General features: G+C 38.1%; 1 protein-coding gene across 5 annotated transcripts in view; it reads left to right on the forward strand.

The window, feature by feature from the left end:
* MYO7A (myosin VIIA) overlaps positions 1-18,345 on the forward strand; it is a 454,077-nt gene that overhangs the window by 348,044 nt on the left and 87,688 nt on the right. For all 5 annotated transcript variants that reach the window (XM_073661638.1, XM_073661622.1, XM_073661633.1 and 2 more), the window contains 2 exons: positions 12,230-12,439; positions 12,693-12,896. In XM_073661638.1, the coding sequence (XP_073517739.1) occupies positions 12,230-12,439; positions 12,693-12,896 (414 nt within the window). The remainder of the gene's footprint in view (positions 1-12,229; positions 12,440-12,692; positions 12,897-18,345) is intronic.

The following is an 18,345-nucleotide window of genomic DNA, read 5'->3' on the forward strand; positions in this document are numbered from 1 at the left end:
CTATAATACTGCTCATATGTACAAGAATATAACTACTATAATACTGCTCCTATGTACAAGAATATAACTACTATAATACTGCTCCTATGTGCAAGAATATAGATACTATAATACTGCTCCTATGTACAAGAATATAACTACTATAATACTGCTCCTATGTACAAGAATATAACTACTATAATACTGCCCCAATGTCCAAGAATATAACTACTATAATACTGCCCCAATGTCCAAGAATATAACTACTATAATACTGCTCCTATGTACAAGAATATAACTACTATAATACTGCCCCTATGTACAAGAATATAACTACTATAATACTGCTCCTATGTACAAGAATATGACTACTATAATACTGCTCCCTATGTACAAGAATATAACTACTATAATACTGCTCCATATGTACAAGAATATAACTATTATAATACTGCCCCTATGTACAAGAATATAACTACTATAATACTGCACCTATGTACAAGAATATAACTACTATAATACTGCCCCTATGTGCAAGAATATAACTACTATAATACTGCCCCCTATGTACAAGAATATAACTACTATAATACTGATCCTATGTACAAGAATATAACTACTATAATACTGCTCCTATGTACAAGAATATAACTACTATAATACTGCTCCTATGTACAAGAATATAACTACTATAATACTGCTCCCTATGTACAAGAATATATCTACTATAATGCTGCCCCCTATGTACAAGAATATAACTACTATAATACTGCTCCCTATGTACAAGAATATAACTACTATAATACTGCCCCCTATGTACAAGAATATAACTACTATAATACTGCCACAATGTCCAAGAATATAACTACTATAATACTGCCCCTATGTACAAGAATATAACTACTATAATACTGCTCCTATGTACAAGAATATAGATACTATAATACTGCTCCTATGTACAAGAATATAACTACTATAATACTGCTCCTATGTACAAGAATATAGATACTATAATACTGCTCCTATGTACAATACTATAACTACTATAATACTGCTCCTATGTACAATACTATAACTACTATAATACTGCTCCTATGTACAAGAATATAACTATTATAATACTGCCCCAATGTCCAAGAATATAACTACTATAATACTGCCCCTATGTACAAGAATATAACTACTATAATACTGCCCCTATGTACAAGAATATAACTACTATAATACTGCCCCTATGTACAAGAATATAACTACTATAATACTGCCACAATGTCCAAGAATATAACTACTATAATGCTGCCCCCTATGTACAAGAATATAGCTACTATAATACTGCTCCTATGTACAAGAATATAGATACTATAATACTGCTCCTATGTCCAAGAATATAACTACTATAATACTGCTCCTATGTACAAGAATATAACTACTATAATACTGCTCCCTATGTACAAGAATATATCTACTATAATACTGCCCCCTATGTACAAGAATATAACTACTATAATACTGCTCCCTATGTACAAGAATATATCTACTATAATGCTGCCCCCTATGTACAAGAATATAACTACTATAATACTGCTCCCTATGTACAAGAATATAACTACTATAATACTGCACCCTATGTACAAGAATATAACTACTATAATACTGCCACAATGTCCAAGAATATAACTACTATAATACTGCCCCCTATGTACAAGAATATAACTACTATAATACTGCTCCTATGTACAAGAATATAGATACTATAATACTGCTCCTATGTACAAGAATACAACTACTATAATACTGCTCCTATGTACAAGAATATAGATACTATAATACTGCTCCTATGTACAATACTATAACTACTATAATACTGCTCCTATGTACAATACTATATCTACTATAATACTGCTCCTATGTACAAGAAAATAACTATTATAATACTGCCCCAATGTCCAAGAATATAACTACTATAATACTGCCCCTATGTACAAGAATATAACTACTATAATACTGCCCCTATGTACAAGAATATAACTACTATAATACTGCCCCTATGTACAAGAATATAACTACTATAATACTGCCACAATGTCCAAGAATATAACTACTATAATGCTGCCCCCTATGTACAAGAATATAGCTACTATAATACTGCTCATATGTACAAGAATATAGATACTATAATACTGCTCCTATGTCCAATAATATAACTACTATAATACTGCTCCTATGTACAAGAATATAACTACTATAATACTGCTCCCTATGTACAAGAATATATCTACTATAATACTGCCCCCTATGTACAAGAATATAACTACTATAATACTGCTCCCTATATACAAGAATATAACTAGTATAATACTGCCCCCTATGTACAAGAATATAACTACTATAATACTGCCCCAATGTTCAAGAATATAACTACTATAATACTGCCCCCTATGTACAAGAATATAACTACTATAATACTGCTCCTATGTACAAGAATATAGATACTATAATGCTGCTCCTATGTACAAGAATATAACTACTATAATACTGCTCCTATGTACAAGAATATAGATACTATAATACTGCCCCTATGTGCAAGAATATAACTAGTATAATACTGCCCCCTATGTACAAGAATATAACTACTATAATACTGCCCCAATGTACAAGAATATAACTACTATAATACTGCCCCAATGTCCAAGAGTATAAATACTATAATACTGCTCCTATGTACAAGAATATAACTACTATAATACTGCCCCTATGTACAAGAATATAACTACTATAATACTGCCACAATGTCCAAGAATATAACTACTATAATGCTGCCCCCTATGTACAAGAATATAACTACTATAATACTGCTCCTATGTACAAGAATATAGATACTATAATACTGCTCCTATGTACAAGAATATAACTACTATAATACTGCTCCTATGTACAAGAATATAACTACTATAATACTGCTCCTATGTACAAGAATATAGCTACTATAATACTGCTCCTATGTACAAGAATATAGATACTATAATACTGCTCCTATGTACAAGAATATAGCTACTATAAAACTGCCCCAATGTCCAAGAATATAACTACTATAATACTGCCCCTATGGACAAGAATATAGCTACTATAATACTGCCCCTATGTACAAGAATATAACTACTATAATACTGCCCCCTATGTACAAGAATATAACTACTATAATACTGCCCCTATGTACAAGAATATAACTACTATAATACTGCCCCTATGTACAAGAATATAACTACTATAATACTGCCCCAATGTCCAAGAGTATAAATACTATAATACTGCTCCTATGTACAAGAATATAACTACTATAATACTGCCCCTATGTACAAGAATATAACTACTATAATACTGCTCCTATGTACAAGAATATAACTACTATAATACTGCCACTATATACTAGAATATAACTACTATAATACTGCTCCTATGTACAAGAATATAACTACTATAATACTGCTCCTATGTACAAGAATATAACTACTATAATACTGCTCCTATGTACAAGAATATAACTACTTTAATACTGCTCCTATGTACAAGAATATAACTACTATAATACTGCTCCTATGTTCAAAAATATAACGGCTATAATACTGCTCCCTATGTACAAGAATATAACTACTATAATACTGCTCCTATGTACAAGAATATAACTACTATAATACTGCCCCTATGTACAAGAATATTACTACTATAATACTGCTCCTATGTACAAGAATATAACTACTATAATACTGCCCCTATGTACAAGAATATAACTACTATAATACTGCTCCTATGTACAAGAATATAACTACTATAATACTGCTCCTATGTACAAGAATATGACTACTATAATACTGCTCCCTATGTACAAGAATATAACTACTATAATACTGCTCCATATGTACAAGAATATAACTACTATAATACTGCCCCTATGTACAAGAATATAACTACTATAATACTGCCCCTATGTGCAAGAATATAACTACTATAATACTGCCCCTATGTGCAAGAATATAACTACTATAATACTGCCCCCTATGTACAAGAATATAACTACTATAATACTGATCCTATGTACAAGAATATAACTACTATAATACTGCTCCTATGTACAAGAATATAACTACTATAATACTGCCCCTATGTACAAGAATATAACTACTATAATACTGCTCCTATGTACAAGAATATAACTACTATAATACTGCTCCTATGTACAAGAATATAACTACTATAATACTGCCCCTCTGTACAAGAATATAACTATTATAATACTGCCCCTATGTACAAGAATATAACTACTATAATACTGCCCCTATGTGCAAGAATATAACTACTATAATACTGCCCCCTATGTACAAGAATATAACTACTATAATACTGATCCTATGTACAAGAATATAACTACTATAATACTGCTCCTATGTACAAGAATATAACTACTATAATTCTGCTCCCTATGTACAAGAATATATCTACTATAATACTGCCCCCTATGTACAATAATATAACTACTATAATACTGCTCCCTATGTACAAGAATATAACTAGTATAATACTGCCCCCTATGTACAAGAATATAACTACTATAATACTGCCCCTATGTACAAGAATATAACTACTATAATACTGCTCCTATGTACAAGAATATGACTACTATAATACTGCTCCCTATGTACAAGAATATAACTACTATAATACTGCTCCATATGTACAAGAATATAACTATTATAATACTGCTCCTATGTACAAGAATATAACTACTATAATACTGCCCCTATGTACAAGAATATAACTACTATAATAATGCCCCTATGTGCAAGAATATAACTACTATAATACTGCCCCCTATGTACAAGAATATAACTACTATAATACTGATCCTATGTACAAGAATATAACTACTATAATACTGCTCCTATGTACAAGAATATAACTACTATAATACTGCTCCTATGTACAAGAATATAACTACTATAATACTGCTCCTATGTACAAGAATATAACTACTATAATACTGCCCCCTATGTACAAGAATATATCTACTATAATACTGCCCCCTATGTACAAGAATATAACTACTATAATACTGCTCCCTATGTACAAGAATATAACTACTATAATACTGCCCCCTATGTACAAGAATATAACTACTATAATACTGCCACAATGTCCAAGAATATAACTACTATAATACTGCCCCTATGTACAAGAATATAACTACTATAATACTGCTCCTATGTACAAGAATATAGATACTATAATACTGCTCCTATATACAAGAATATAACTACTATAATACTGCTCCTATGTACAAGAATATAGATACTATAATACTGCTCCTATGTACAAGAATATAACTACTATAATACTGCTCCTATGTACAAGAATATAGATACTATAATACTGCTCCTATGTACAAGAATATAACTACTATAATACTGCCCCAATGTCCAAGAATATAACTACTATAATACTGCCCCAATGTCAAAGAATATAACTACTATAATACTGCCCCTATGTACAAGAATATAACTACTATAATACTGCCACAATGTCCAAGAATATAACTACTATAATGCTGCCCCCTATGTACAAGAATATAACTACTATAATACTGCTCCTATGTACAAGAATATAACTACTATAATACTGCTCCTATGTACAAGAATATAACTACTATAATACTGCTCCTATGTACAAGAATATAACTACTATAATACTGCTCCTATGTACAAGAATATAACTACTATAATACTGCTCCTATGTACAAGAATATAGCTACTATAATACTGCTCCTATGTACAAGAATATAGATACTATAATACTGCTCCTATGTACAAGAATATAGCTACTATAATACTGCCCCAATGTCCAAGAATATAACTACTATAATACTGCCCCTATGGACAAGAATATAGCTACTATAATACTGCCCCTATGTACAAGAATATAACTACTATAATACTGCCCCCTATGTACAAGAATATAACTACTATAATACTGCCCCTATGTACAAGAATATAACTACTATAATACTGCCCCTATGTACAAGAATATAACTACTATAATACTGCCCCCTATGTACAAGAATATAACTACTATAATACTGCCCCCTATGTACAAGAATATAACTACTATAATACTGCCCCCTATGTACAAGAATATAACTACTATAATACTGCCCCATGTACAAGAATATAACTACTATAATACTGCCCCTATGTACAAGAATATAACTACTATAATACTGCCCCAATGTCCAAGAATATAACTACTATAATACTGCTCCTATGTACAAGAAAATAACTACTAGAATACTGCTCCTATGTACAAGAATATAACTACTATAATACTGCTCCTATGTACAAGAATATAGATACTATAATACTGCTCCTATGTACAAGAATATAACTACTATAATACTGCTCCTATGTACAAGAATATAACTACTATAATACTGCCCCAATGTCCAAAAATATAACTACTATAATAATGCTCCTATGTACAAGAATATAACTACTATAATACTGCTCCTATGTACAAGAATATAACTACTATAATACTGCTCCTATGTACAAGAATATAGATACTATAATACTGCTCCTATGTACAAGAATATAACTACTATAATACTGCTCCTATGTACAAGAATATAGATACTATAATACTGTTCCTATGTACAAGAATATAGCTACTATAATACTGCCCCAATGTCCAAGAATATAACTACTATAATACTGCCCCTATGGACAAGAATATAGCTACTATAATACTGCCCCTATGTACAAGAATATAACTACTATAATACTGCCCCCTATGTACAAGAATATAACTACTATAATACTGCCCCTATGTACAAGAATATAACTACTATAATACTGCCCCTATGGACAAGAATATAGCTACTATAATACTGCCCCTATGTACAAGAGTATAACTACTATAATACTGCTCCTATGTACAAGAATATAACTACATAATACTGCCCCTATGTACAAGAATATAACTACTATAATACTGCCCCTATGTACAAGAATATAACTACTATAATACTGCCCCAATGTCCAAGAGTATAACTACTATAATACTGCTCCTATGTACAAGAATATAACTACTATAATACTGCCCCTATGTACAAGAATATAACTACTATAATACTGCTCCTATGTACAAGAATATAACTACTATAATACTGCCCCTATGTACAAGAATATAACTACTATAATACTGCTCCTATGTACAAGAATATAACTACTATAATACTGCCACTACATACTAGAATATAACTACTATAATACTGCTCCTATGTACAAGAATATAACTACTATAATACTGCTACTATGTACAAGAATATAACTACTATAATACTGCTCCTATGTACAAGAATATAACTACTATAATACTGCTCCTATGTACAAGAATATAACTACTATAATACTGCTCCTATGTACAAGAATATAACTACTATAATACTGCTCCTATGTTCAAGAATATAACTGCTATAATACTGGTCCCTATGTACAAGAATATAACTACTATAATACTGCTCCTATGTACAAGAATATAACTACTATAATACTGCTCTTATGTACAAGAATATAACTACTATAATGCTGCTCCTATGTACAAGAATATAACTACTATAATGCTGCTCCTATGTACAAGAATATAACTTCTATAATACTGCCCCTATGTATAAGAATATAACTACTATAATACTGCCCCTATGTACAAGAATATAACTACTATAATACTGCCCCTATGCACAAGAATATAGCTACTATAATACTGCCCCCTATGTACAAGAATATAACTACTATAATACTGCTCCAATGTACAAGAATATAACTACTATGATACTGCCCCCTATGGACAAGAATATAGCTACTATAATACTGCCCCTGTGTACAAGAATATAACTACTATAATACTGCCCCTATGTACAAGAATATAACTACTATAATACTGCCCCTATGTACAAGAATATAACTACTATAAAATATAACTACTATAATACTGCCCCTATGTACAAGAATATAACTACTATAATACTGCCCCCTATGTACAAGAATATAACTACTATAATACTGCCCCCTATGTACAAGAATATAACTACTTTAATACTGCCCCTATGTACAAGAATATAACTACTATAATACTGCCCCTATGTACAAGAATATAACTACTATAATACTGCCCCAATGTCCAAGAATATAACTACTATAATACTGCTCCTATGTACAAGAATATAACTACTATAATACTGCCCCTATGTACAAGAATATAACTACTATAATACTGCTCCTATGTACAAGAATATAACTACTATAATACTGCCACTATATACAAGAATATAACTACTATAATACTGCTCCTATGTACAAGAATATAACTACTATAATACTGCCACTATATACAAGAATATAACTACTATAATACTGCTCCTATGTACAAGAATATAACCACTATAATACTGCTACTATGTACAAGAATATAACTACTGTAATACTGCTCCTATGTACAAGAATATAACTACTATAATACTGCTCCTATGTACAAGAATATAACTACTATAATACTGCTCCTATGTACAAGAATATAACTACTATAATACTGCTCCCTATGTACAAGAATATAACTACTATAATACTGCTCCTATGTACAAGAATATAACTACTATAATACTGCCCCTATGTACAAGAATATAACTACTATAATACTGCTCCTATGTACAAGAATATAACTACTATAATACTGCTCCTATGTACAAGAATATAACTACTATAATACTGCCCCTATGTACAAGAATATAACTACTATAATACTGCTCCTATGTACAAGAATATGACTACTATAATACTGCTCCCTATGTACAAGAATATAACTACTTTAATACTGCCCCTATGTGCAAGAATATAACTACTATAATACTGCCCCCTATGTACAAGAATATAACTACTATAATACTGCTCCTATGTACAAGAATATAACTACTATAATACTGCTCCTATGTACAAGAATATAACTACTATAATACTGCTCCTATGTACAAGAATATAACTACTATAATACTGCTCCTATGTACAAGAATATATCTACTATAATACTGCCCCCTATGTACAAGAATATAACTACTATAATACTGCTCCCTATGTACAAGAATATAACTAGTATAATACTGCCCCCTATGTAGAAGAATATAACTACTATAATACTGCTCCTATGTACAAGAATATAACTACTATAATACTGCTCCTATGTACAAGAATATAACTACTATAATACTGCTCCTATGTACAAGAATATAACTACTATAATACTGCTCCTATGTACAAGAATATAACTACTATAATACTGCTCCTATGTACAAGAATATAACAACTATAATACTGCCCCCTATGTACAAGAATATAACTACTATAATACTGCTCCTATGTACAAGAATATAACAACTATAATACTGCCCCTATGTACAAGAATATAACTACTATAATGCTGCTCCTATGTACAAGAGTGTAACTACTATAATACTGCCCCCTATGTACAAGAATATAACTAATACAGTCATATGAAAAAGTTTGGGCACCCCTATTAATCTTAAGCTTAATGTTTTATAAAAATTGGTGTTTTTGCAACAGCTATTTCAGTTTGATCTATGTAATAACTGTTGGACACAGTAATGTTTCTGCCTTGAAATGAGGTTTATTGTACTAACAGAAAATGTGCAATCTGCATTCAAACAAAATTTGAAAGGTGCATAAGTATGGGCACCCTTATCATTTTCTTGTTTTAAATACTCCTACCTACTTTTTACTGACTTACTAAAGCACTTTTTTTGGTTTTGTAACCTCATGGAGCTTTGAACTTTATAGCCAGGTGTATGCAATCATGAGAAAAGCTACTTAAAGTGGCCACTTGCAAGTTGTTCTCCTGTTTGAATCTCCTCTGAAGAGTGGCATCATGTGCTCCTCAAAACAACTGTCAAATGATCTGAAAACAAAGATTATTCAACATAGTTGTTCAGGGGAAACATACAAAAAGCTGTCTCAGAGATTTAACCTGTCAGTTTCCACTGTGAGGAACATAGTAAGGAAATGGAAGAACACAGGGACAGTTCTTGTTAAGGCCAGAAGTGGCAGGCCAAGAAAAACATCAGAAAGGCAGAGAAGAAGAATGGTGAGATCAGTCAAGGACAATCCTCAGACCACCTCCAGAGAGCTGCAGCATCAACTTGCTGCAGATGGTGTCACTGTGCATCGGTCAATTATACAAGGCACTTTGCACAAGGAGAAGCTGTATGGGAGAGTGATGCGAAAGAAGCCGTTTCTGCAAGCACGCCACAAACAGAGTTGGCTGAGGTATGCAAAAGCACATTTGGAGAAGCCAATTTCTTTTTGGAAGAAGGTCCTGTGGACTGATGAAACCAAGATTGGGTTATTTGGTCATACAAAAAGGCGTTATGCATGGTGGCAAAAAAACACAGCATTCCAAGAAAAACACTTGCTACCCACAGTAAAATTTGGTGGAGGTTCCATCATGCTTTGGGGCTGTGTGGTCAATGCTGGCACTGGGAATCTTGTTAAAGTTGAGGGACGCATGGATTCCACTCAGTATCAGCAGATTCTTGACAATAATGTTCAAGAATCAGTGATAAATATGAAGTTACAAAGTGGATGGATCTTTCAGCAAGACAATGATCCAAAACACCGCTCCAAATCTACTCAGGCATTCATGCAGAGGAACAACTACAATGTTCTGGAATGGCCATCCCAGTCCCCAGACCTGAATATCATTGAACATCTGTGGGATCATTTGAAGAGGGCTGTCCATGCTCGACGACCATCAAACTTAACTGAACTGGAATTGTTTTGTAAAGAGGAATGGTCAAAAATACCTTCATCCAGGATCCAGGAACTCATTAAAAGCTACAGGAAGCGACTAGAGGCTGTTATTTTTGCAAAAGGAGGATCTACTAACTATTAATGTCACTTTTCTGGTGAGGTGCCCATACTTATGCACCTGTCAAATTTTGTTTGAATGCAGATTGCACATTTTCTGTTAGTACAATGAACCTCATTTCAAGGCAGAAACATTACTGTATCCAACAGTTATTACATATATCAAACTGAAATAGCTGTTGCAAAAACACCAATTTTTATAGAACATTAAGCTTAAGATTAATAGGGGTGCCCAAACTTTTTCATATGACTGTATAATACTGCCCCTATATACAAGAATATAACTACAATAATACTGCCCCTATGTATAAGAATATAACTACTATAATACTGCTCCTATGTACAAGAATATAAGTACTATAATACTGCTCCCTATGTACAAGAATATATCTACTATAATACTGCCCCCTATGTACAAGAATATAACTACTATAATACTGCTCCTTATGTACAAGAATATAACTAGTATAATACTGCCCCTATGTACAAGAATATAACTACTATAATACTGCCCCCTATGTACAAGAGTATAACTACTATAATACTGCCCACTATGTACAAGAATATAACTACTATAATACTGCCCCTATGTACAAGAATATAACTACTATAATACTGCCCCCTATGTACAAGAATCTAACTACTATAATATTGCCCCTATATACAAGAATATAACTACTATAATACTGCTCCTATGTACAAGAATATAACTACTATAATACTGCTCCTATGTACATGAATATAACTACTATAATACTGCTCCTATGTACAAGAATATAACTACTATAATACTGCCCCTATGTACAAGAATATAACTACTATAATACTGCCCCCTATGTACAAGAATATAACTACTATAATACTGCTCATATGTACATGAATATAACTACTATAATACTGCTCCTATGTACATGAATATAACTACTATAATACTGCTCCTATGTACATGAATATAACTACTATAACACTGCTCCTATGTACATGAATATAACTACTATAATACTGCTCCTATGTACATGAATATAACTACTATAATACTGCTCCTATGTACAAGAATATAACTACTATAATACTGCTCATATGTACATGAATATAACTACTATAATACTGCTCCTATGTACATGAATATAACTACTATAATACTGCTCCTATGTACAAGAATATAACTACTATAATACTGCTCCTATGTACAAGAATATAACTACTATAATACTGCCTGATATGTACATGAATAACACCTACAGTATATCCTTTTCTTTCTGTATCACTAGGAGCGTTTGGCCCAGTTGGCCCGTGAAGATGCGGAGCGGGAGCTGAGGGAGAAAGAGGAAGCTCGTAGGAAGAAGGAACTTCTGGATAAGATGGAAAAGGCCAGAAATGAACCAGTCAATGACTCTGACATGGTGGACAAAATGTTTGGCTTCCTTGGTACCACATCATCGTTACCCGGGCAGGAGGGGCAGGCGCCCACTGGTTTTGAGGTACAGTATAATATTTTCCCCAAAATTGTGAATTTTGAGAGACCTTCACATCATCATCTGGGTAAAGGCAGATCACATAGTGAAGTCCTGTAGTCTTTTCTCCTCTCTGTACATAGACAGACCAGTGGGGTGGTCTGTGCCCTGTCAGTATTGGAGGACGTGTCCGGGGAAATAGATGGCAGCACACTTGTTTGCTTCTAAGAACATCAAAACCATTGACGAAAACGCGTTATGTTCTGTTCCCGCCTCCCAGGATCTAGAGAGAGCGCAAGGAGAAATGGTGGTGGAGGATTTAGATGAGGCTCTGCCCCTCCCAGACGAGGAAGAAGAAGACCTCTCCGAGTATAAGTTTGCAAAGTTTGCAGCGACTTACTTCCAGGGGACCACCACTAACACCTATATCCGAAGACCCTTAAAGCAGCCCCTGCTGTACCATGAGGATGAAGGCGACCAACTGGTATGTAATATTCACTCTATTTTATTGACTACTGACCCGATACATTGTTGCATTTTGTGCCTGTGTTTTTGGTGTTTTTCACCTGTTTTTTCACTCTGCCTTTCTCTTTTTTTAATTTTCACCTTATTTAAAGTCTCCTTTATACATTTTTTAATTTGCCATTGCGTTTATTTTCCAAACATCTGCAGCCAATTGCTGGTTTTTAGGGGGTTTTCTTGCCAAATTTTTGCATAAATATTTCCCCCGTTAGTGATGTTTCCGTACATCTGAATTTTTTTTGCGCATATTTCTCAACATTTTAGCAGGACATGCTAAAAAAAAAAGTCTCAACAAAAGGGTAAAAAGGCAAAAAAAAGAGCATTTTTGATTTTGCGTATAATTCTGGAACTGCGTCAACGAACACCGCAAGACAAAAAAAAAAAGTGACTTAAAAGAACACAAATGATGAATTGGGCTCTAAGTATCCGGATATCCCAGTACTATTACTGAAGGACTTTAATGCCTTCATAAACACATCACGTAAAATTATGTCATATGGTTGTTGCGGATGAATGACTCCTGTGTTACATAGCCGGCTTCTGCTTGTAACAGCAGCAGCCGGAGCTGGGTTGGATCGCTGCTGTTTAACCATTTAAATGCCAGAAATCAGAATTTAAATGCCCATGTTGCCAGTGTGCACGTGCTTAGGTTTAAGTCATCTAAGGGGAACAAAAAACACATTAAAAATTAAAAAATAAAAGCTTAAAAAGAAAAAAGAAACCTAAATTTTCCCATTTTAAAATTAAAGAAATTAAGAAAAGAAAAAAAAGAAACATATTTGGTATTGCCGAGTGGTTATCAAGATATAAAAAAAAAAATTAAAGTACCTTTAAACGGCAAAAAGATAAAGGATCAAAACACAAAACTGATTTTTTCCCCTCACCCATGACAGCACACCTTGAGAAAGGGATCCGCCCCACCAAGGACAGGAAACCCTCTGAAATAAAAGGGCGGTACCTCTCCCTCGCTTCAGTTGGTTTCCTGTCCTTGATGGGAACCTGTCTGAAGAAAGGTGTCCATACTTACCTGGGCCAGTTCTGGTGTGGAAGAGCGGGCACCAGCCTGTGCACCAGGTTCCGGGTTCCAGAAGCGCCGTCCGCGGTTCCCTGGAGCCGTGTCTGAGCGTGCAAAGGCGGTGAGGAGGGCTCCGGCTCCCCGCAGACCCCGGCGCTGTCCTCTCCCTGCCGCAGGCTCCTGGCTGGCCGCACGCCGGGAGCGGCGTCTTCCGGGTGTGACGCGCCTGACGTCACGGCGCGGTGCACGCTGGGAGAGGCGTGCCTGATGACGTCGGAGGGCGGCACCCGGATCCAACATGGCGGCGCCCTGTAAGTGCTTGCCGGCCGGCTATTTTCAAACATCAGCCGGTGGGTGCCAGGACGGGGGAGGACACAAGAACCGGAGAAGGTCCGGATGTGCCCTATTTAAGGTGGGGGGGTTGTCCTGGTCAAACGCTGCCTATACTCTTGTGGTGTTGCAGCTATGGCAGACCAGGACAGCCAGGAGCAGCAGCAGCTGACCCCTCAAATCTCAACAACGCCAGTGGAAGAAGCAGTCGGACACCTCTCACACGGACGTCCGCTCCAGCAACCGCAGCGGCAGCAGGAGGAGTAAGGTGTCGGATGCTTCAGGGCCATCCAGGAGGGATTCATCTTATGTCCCGCCACAGCTTCCAAATCCGGTACCCTTTTGTGACTTCAGGGGTGAGTGATCTTCGTGAATGTCACCTAATAGTAATGGAAAGTTATTATGTGCTTCATTCCTTAGAAACCTAAGAAGAGTAGCGCCAAAAAGAAGCACAGGGTTTGCGCCTTATGCCAGGCCCCCCTTTCCATAGATTGGCAGATACAGCTTTGCGCTAGCTGTTTTAACCAAACCATAGCGGAGAGCACCCCGGATTTTGCTTCTACTTTGAGGTCCGTAATCCGTTCAGAGGGTCAGGATTCCCTGAAAGGCTTACTAAAGGGGAAAAAGAGAACCCATAAGGATATCTCCTCCGACTATGATTTATCCTCCCAGTCAGAGGATCTTTGCCTCAGTGATTCAGCATCCTCCTCTTCATCAGACAGTGGTAGGCCCTGTTTCCCTATTGAGGATACTGACAAGTTGGTCAGAGCAGTCAGATCTACCATGGGGTTGAGGGAGGAGAAGGCAGCCAGGTCCCTGGAAGACATTATGTTCGCAGGCCTGGAGGAAAAAAAGAGACGCTCATAGACCGGGAATGGAGGAAGCCAGAGAAATCAGGAGTGTTGCCCTCTTCCTCTAAAAGGAGGTACCCCTTCGAGGATAGTGTCTCTGGGTCCTGGGATAAAATTCCTAAAGTTGACGGGTCTGTCGCCCAATCATGCAAAAGATCGTCCGTCCCTACCCCTGCAAGATTCGGGCAGTCTAAAGCAGAGGTCCCCAACCGCCGGTCCGCGGACCAGGACCGGGCCGTTGGGGTTTTTCAGCCGGTCCGCGGGGAGAGGGGGCCCCTCCAGCCTCCAGCAGGGCCGCCATCAGGGCATGACTGCCCTGACTCCAGTATGGGGCCCGGCCGGTAGGAGCCCCCTCGGAGCCCCCCTCTTGTGCGTCTCTCTCCTCATGGGGCCCCCGGCCGCATGCTAAGCGCCGGGTCCGGGACATCTTAGCGCTGCGCTGCTGCGGCAGCACCTTCATCATTCCCCTGACTTCCGGTCATGTGACGGCGCCGTCACATGGCCGGAAGTCAGGAGAACCTGGTGTCAGCGATTTGGACGAGCGCCAGGATTCTGCAGGGATCGCATGGGGGTAAGTATAACAAGTTTTATTTTTTTTTAAATACAATTAACTAGGAGTGGGGGGAATGGGAGATGCACATGGGGGGAGGGGAGAGATGAGAGATGCACATGGGGGAGGGGAGAGATGAGAGATCCACATGGGGGGGAGGGGAGAGATGAGAGATGCACATGGGAGGGAGGGGAGAGATGAGAGATGCACGGGGGGGTGAGAGATGCACGGGGGGGTGAGAGATGCACGGGGGGGATGAGAGATGCACGGGGGGTGGATGAGAGATGCACGGGGGGTGGATGAGAGATGCACGGGGGGGTGAGAGATGCACGGGGGGGATGAGAGATGCACGGGGGGTGGATGAGAGATGCACGGGGGGGTGAGAGATGCACGGGGGGGATGAGAGATGCACGGAGGGGATGAGAGATGCACGGGGGGTGGATGAGAGATGCACGGAGGGGGATGAGAGATGCACGGAGGGGATGAGAGATGCACGGGGGGTGGATGAGAGATGCACGGAGGGGGATGAGAGATGCACGGAGGGGGATGAGAGATGCACGGGGGTGAGCTGCACATGGGGGGGTGAGAGATGCACATGGGGGGGTTATGTTTACATAACTTTGTTGCCTTATGAAGGGCGGGGGGGGCCCCCAAAAATTTCTTGCACAGGGGCCCACTACAGTCTGTGTCCGCCCCTGGGATGAAGTAAATGCAGCTGAACAGCAGCTGTCAGGACAGCTGCCCTGTCCTGCTGCAGGGCGTGATGGGGCCTCAGTGATGCGGCTCCTGGCACAGCACATTATGTGGGGCTCCTGGCATAGCTCCTGGCGGGGACCTGGTCTACACTATATGATAAGTATGCACTAAACTCCAAATCCCTCCATTACCCCGCCCCCATATGACCAAAGCCCCGCCCACCCCACCCCCTCCTTGCTGGGCCATGGAAAAATGGTCTTGCTTCAAGCCGGTCCCTGGTGCAAAAAAGGTGGGGACCACTGGTCTAAAGGATGCTCTGGATAAGTAGGCAGATTCCTTCCTGCGTCACACCTGGGAAGCAGCTGCAGGGGGCCTGAAGCCAGCAGTAGCAGGCACTTGTGTCGCTAGGTCACTCATGGTGTGGCTTCAGCAATTAGGAGACCAGCTCAAGGATAAAAAGATGTTCAGAGATAAAATCCTCTCCAATCTGCCTTTGCTACAAGCAGCATCCGCTTTTCTGGCCGACTCCTCAGCGGATTCGGTTAAACTCGCTGCCAGGTCTGCAAATTTGTCTAATGCTGCCAGACGAGCCCTGTGGCTCAAGGGTTGCCCAGGAGACCTACAATCTAAGCATAAGCTTTGTTCTCTTCCTTGTGATGGTAAACTCTTGTTTGGCCAAAAGCTGGACAAGCTTTTGGAGAAGGCTGGCGACAGGAAGAGAGGTTTCCCAGGGTTCACGGGGGACATAAAAAGGTCCTATTTTCGGAGGAAGAGATTTAACCGGGGTCGCCTTCCGGGAGAAAGGAAAAGATGGGAGCCCAGATCTAAAAAGGACTCTGGTTACATGTTTGGAGGACCATCCTCCAGTACCAAAAAATCTCCCCAATGACGCGAGGCTAGAGGTCGGGGTAAAGGCTTTCTCATTTTATCCCAGCTTGGGAAGCCATCACTTCAAGTCCCTGGGTGTTGAGTATCATAAAGAACAGCCTAAAGATACGCTTCAGTCAAATCCCTCACCGAACCTTCATGATCACCTCCAGGAGGAAGTCCAGGAAGGAGCAGATAGCCCTAGAGTCGGAAGTGTTAGATTTAGTCAACAAGCAGGTCCTTCACGAAGTTCCAGATTCACAATGGGGACGGGGTTTTTATTCCCCCCCTGTTCGTGATAAAAAAAACAAATGGGTCCTTAAGGATCATTATCAACCTCAAAAGTCTAAATCAGCTGATAGAGAACCAGACTTTCAAGATGGAATCAGTGAACTCTGCAGTAAAACTCCTACACCACAATTGTTTCATGGCAGTCTTCGAGCTAAAAGATGCCTACTATCACGTCCCAATCCATCCAGACTACCAGAAGTACCTAAGGGTAGCCCTGTTCATCCAAGGGGAATTGAGACATTTCCATTTTACTGCCCTACCTTTTGGACTCTCGATAGCACCGAGAGTGTTTACAAAGGTTATAGCGGAGGTGACAGCTTTTCTCCGAATCAAAAACGTGGTGATTGTTCCCTACCTGGATGACTTTCTGATAATAGGGAAATCAGAGGACCACTGTTCCTCTCAACTTTTAGAGGTCAGGACAGCTTTACATCAGCTAGGGTGGTTGATAAATATTCAAAAATCAAAACTATCCCCCTCAAGGACTCAAATCTTTCTGGGCTTGACCCTAGATTCCCAACTCCAATCCTGCTTCCTCCCAGAAGACAAGATTTGCAAAATAATCAGCCTGATCTCAGGGGCCATAAAGTCTCCAGTGATGTCCTTGAGAGGAGCAATGTCCCTACTAGGCTCCATGACTTCCTGTCTCCTGGCAGTCAAATGGGCCCAGAGTCATGTGAGGCTTCTTCAGTGGGAGGTCCTGTCAGCACAAATCCTTCAATGGACATTTAGAAAAAAGACTGTCTCTTTCTTTGGAGACTGTAAACTCCCTCTCCTGGTGGACAAACAGGGAGAATCTGACCTCAGGCTT

This window comes from Phyllobates terribilis, unplaced genomic scaffold (assembly GCF_046119375.1).
Source record: "Phyllobates terribilis strain yellow unplaced genomic scaffold, ASM4611937v1 Scaffold_2__4_contigs__length_985480577, whole genome shotgun sequence".
Taxonomy (NCBI): domain Eukaryota; kingdom Metazoa; phylum Chordata; class Amphibia; order Anura; family Dendrobatidae; genus Phyllobates; species Phyllobates terribilis.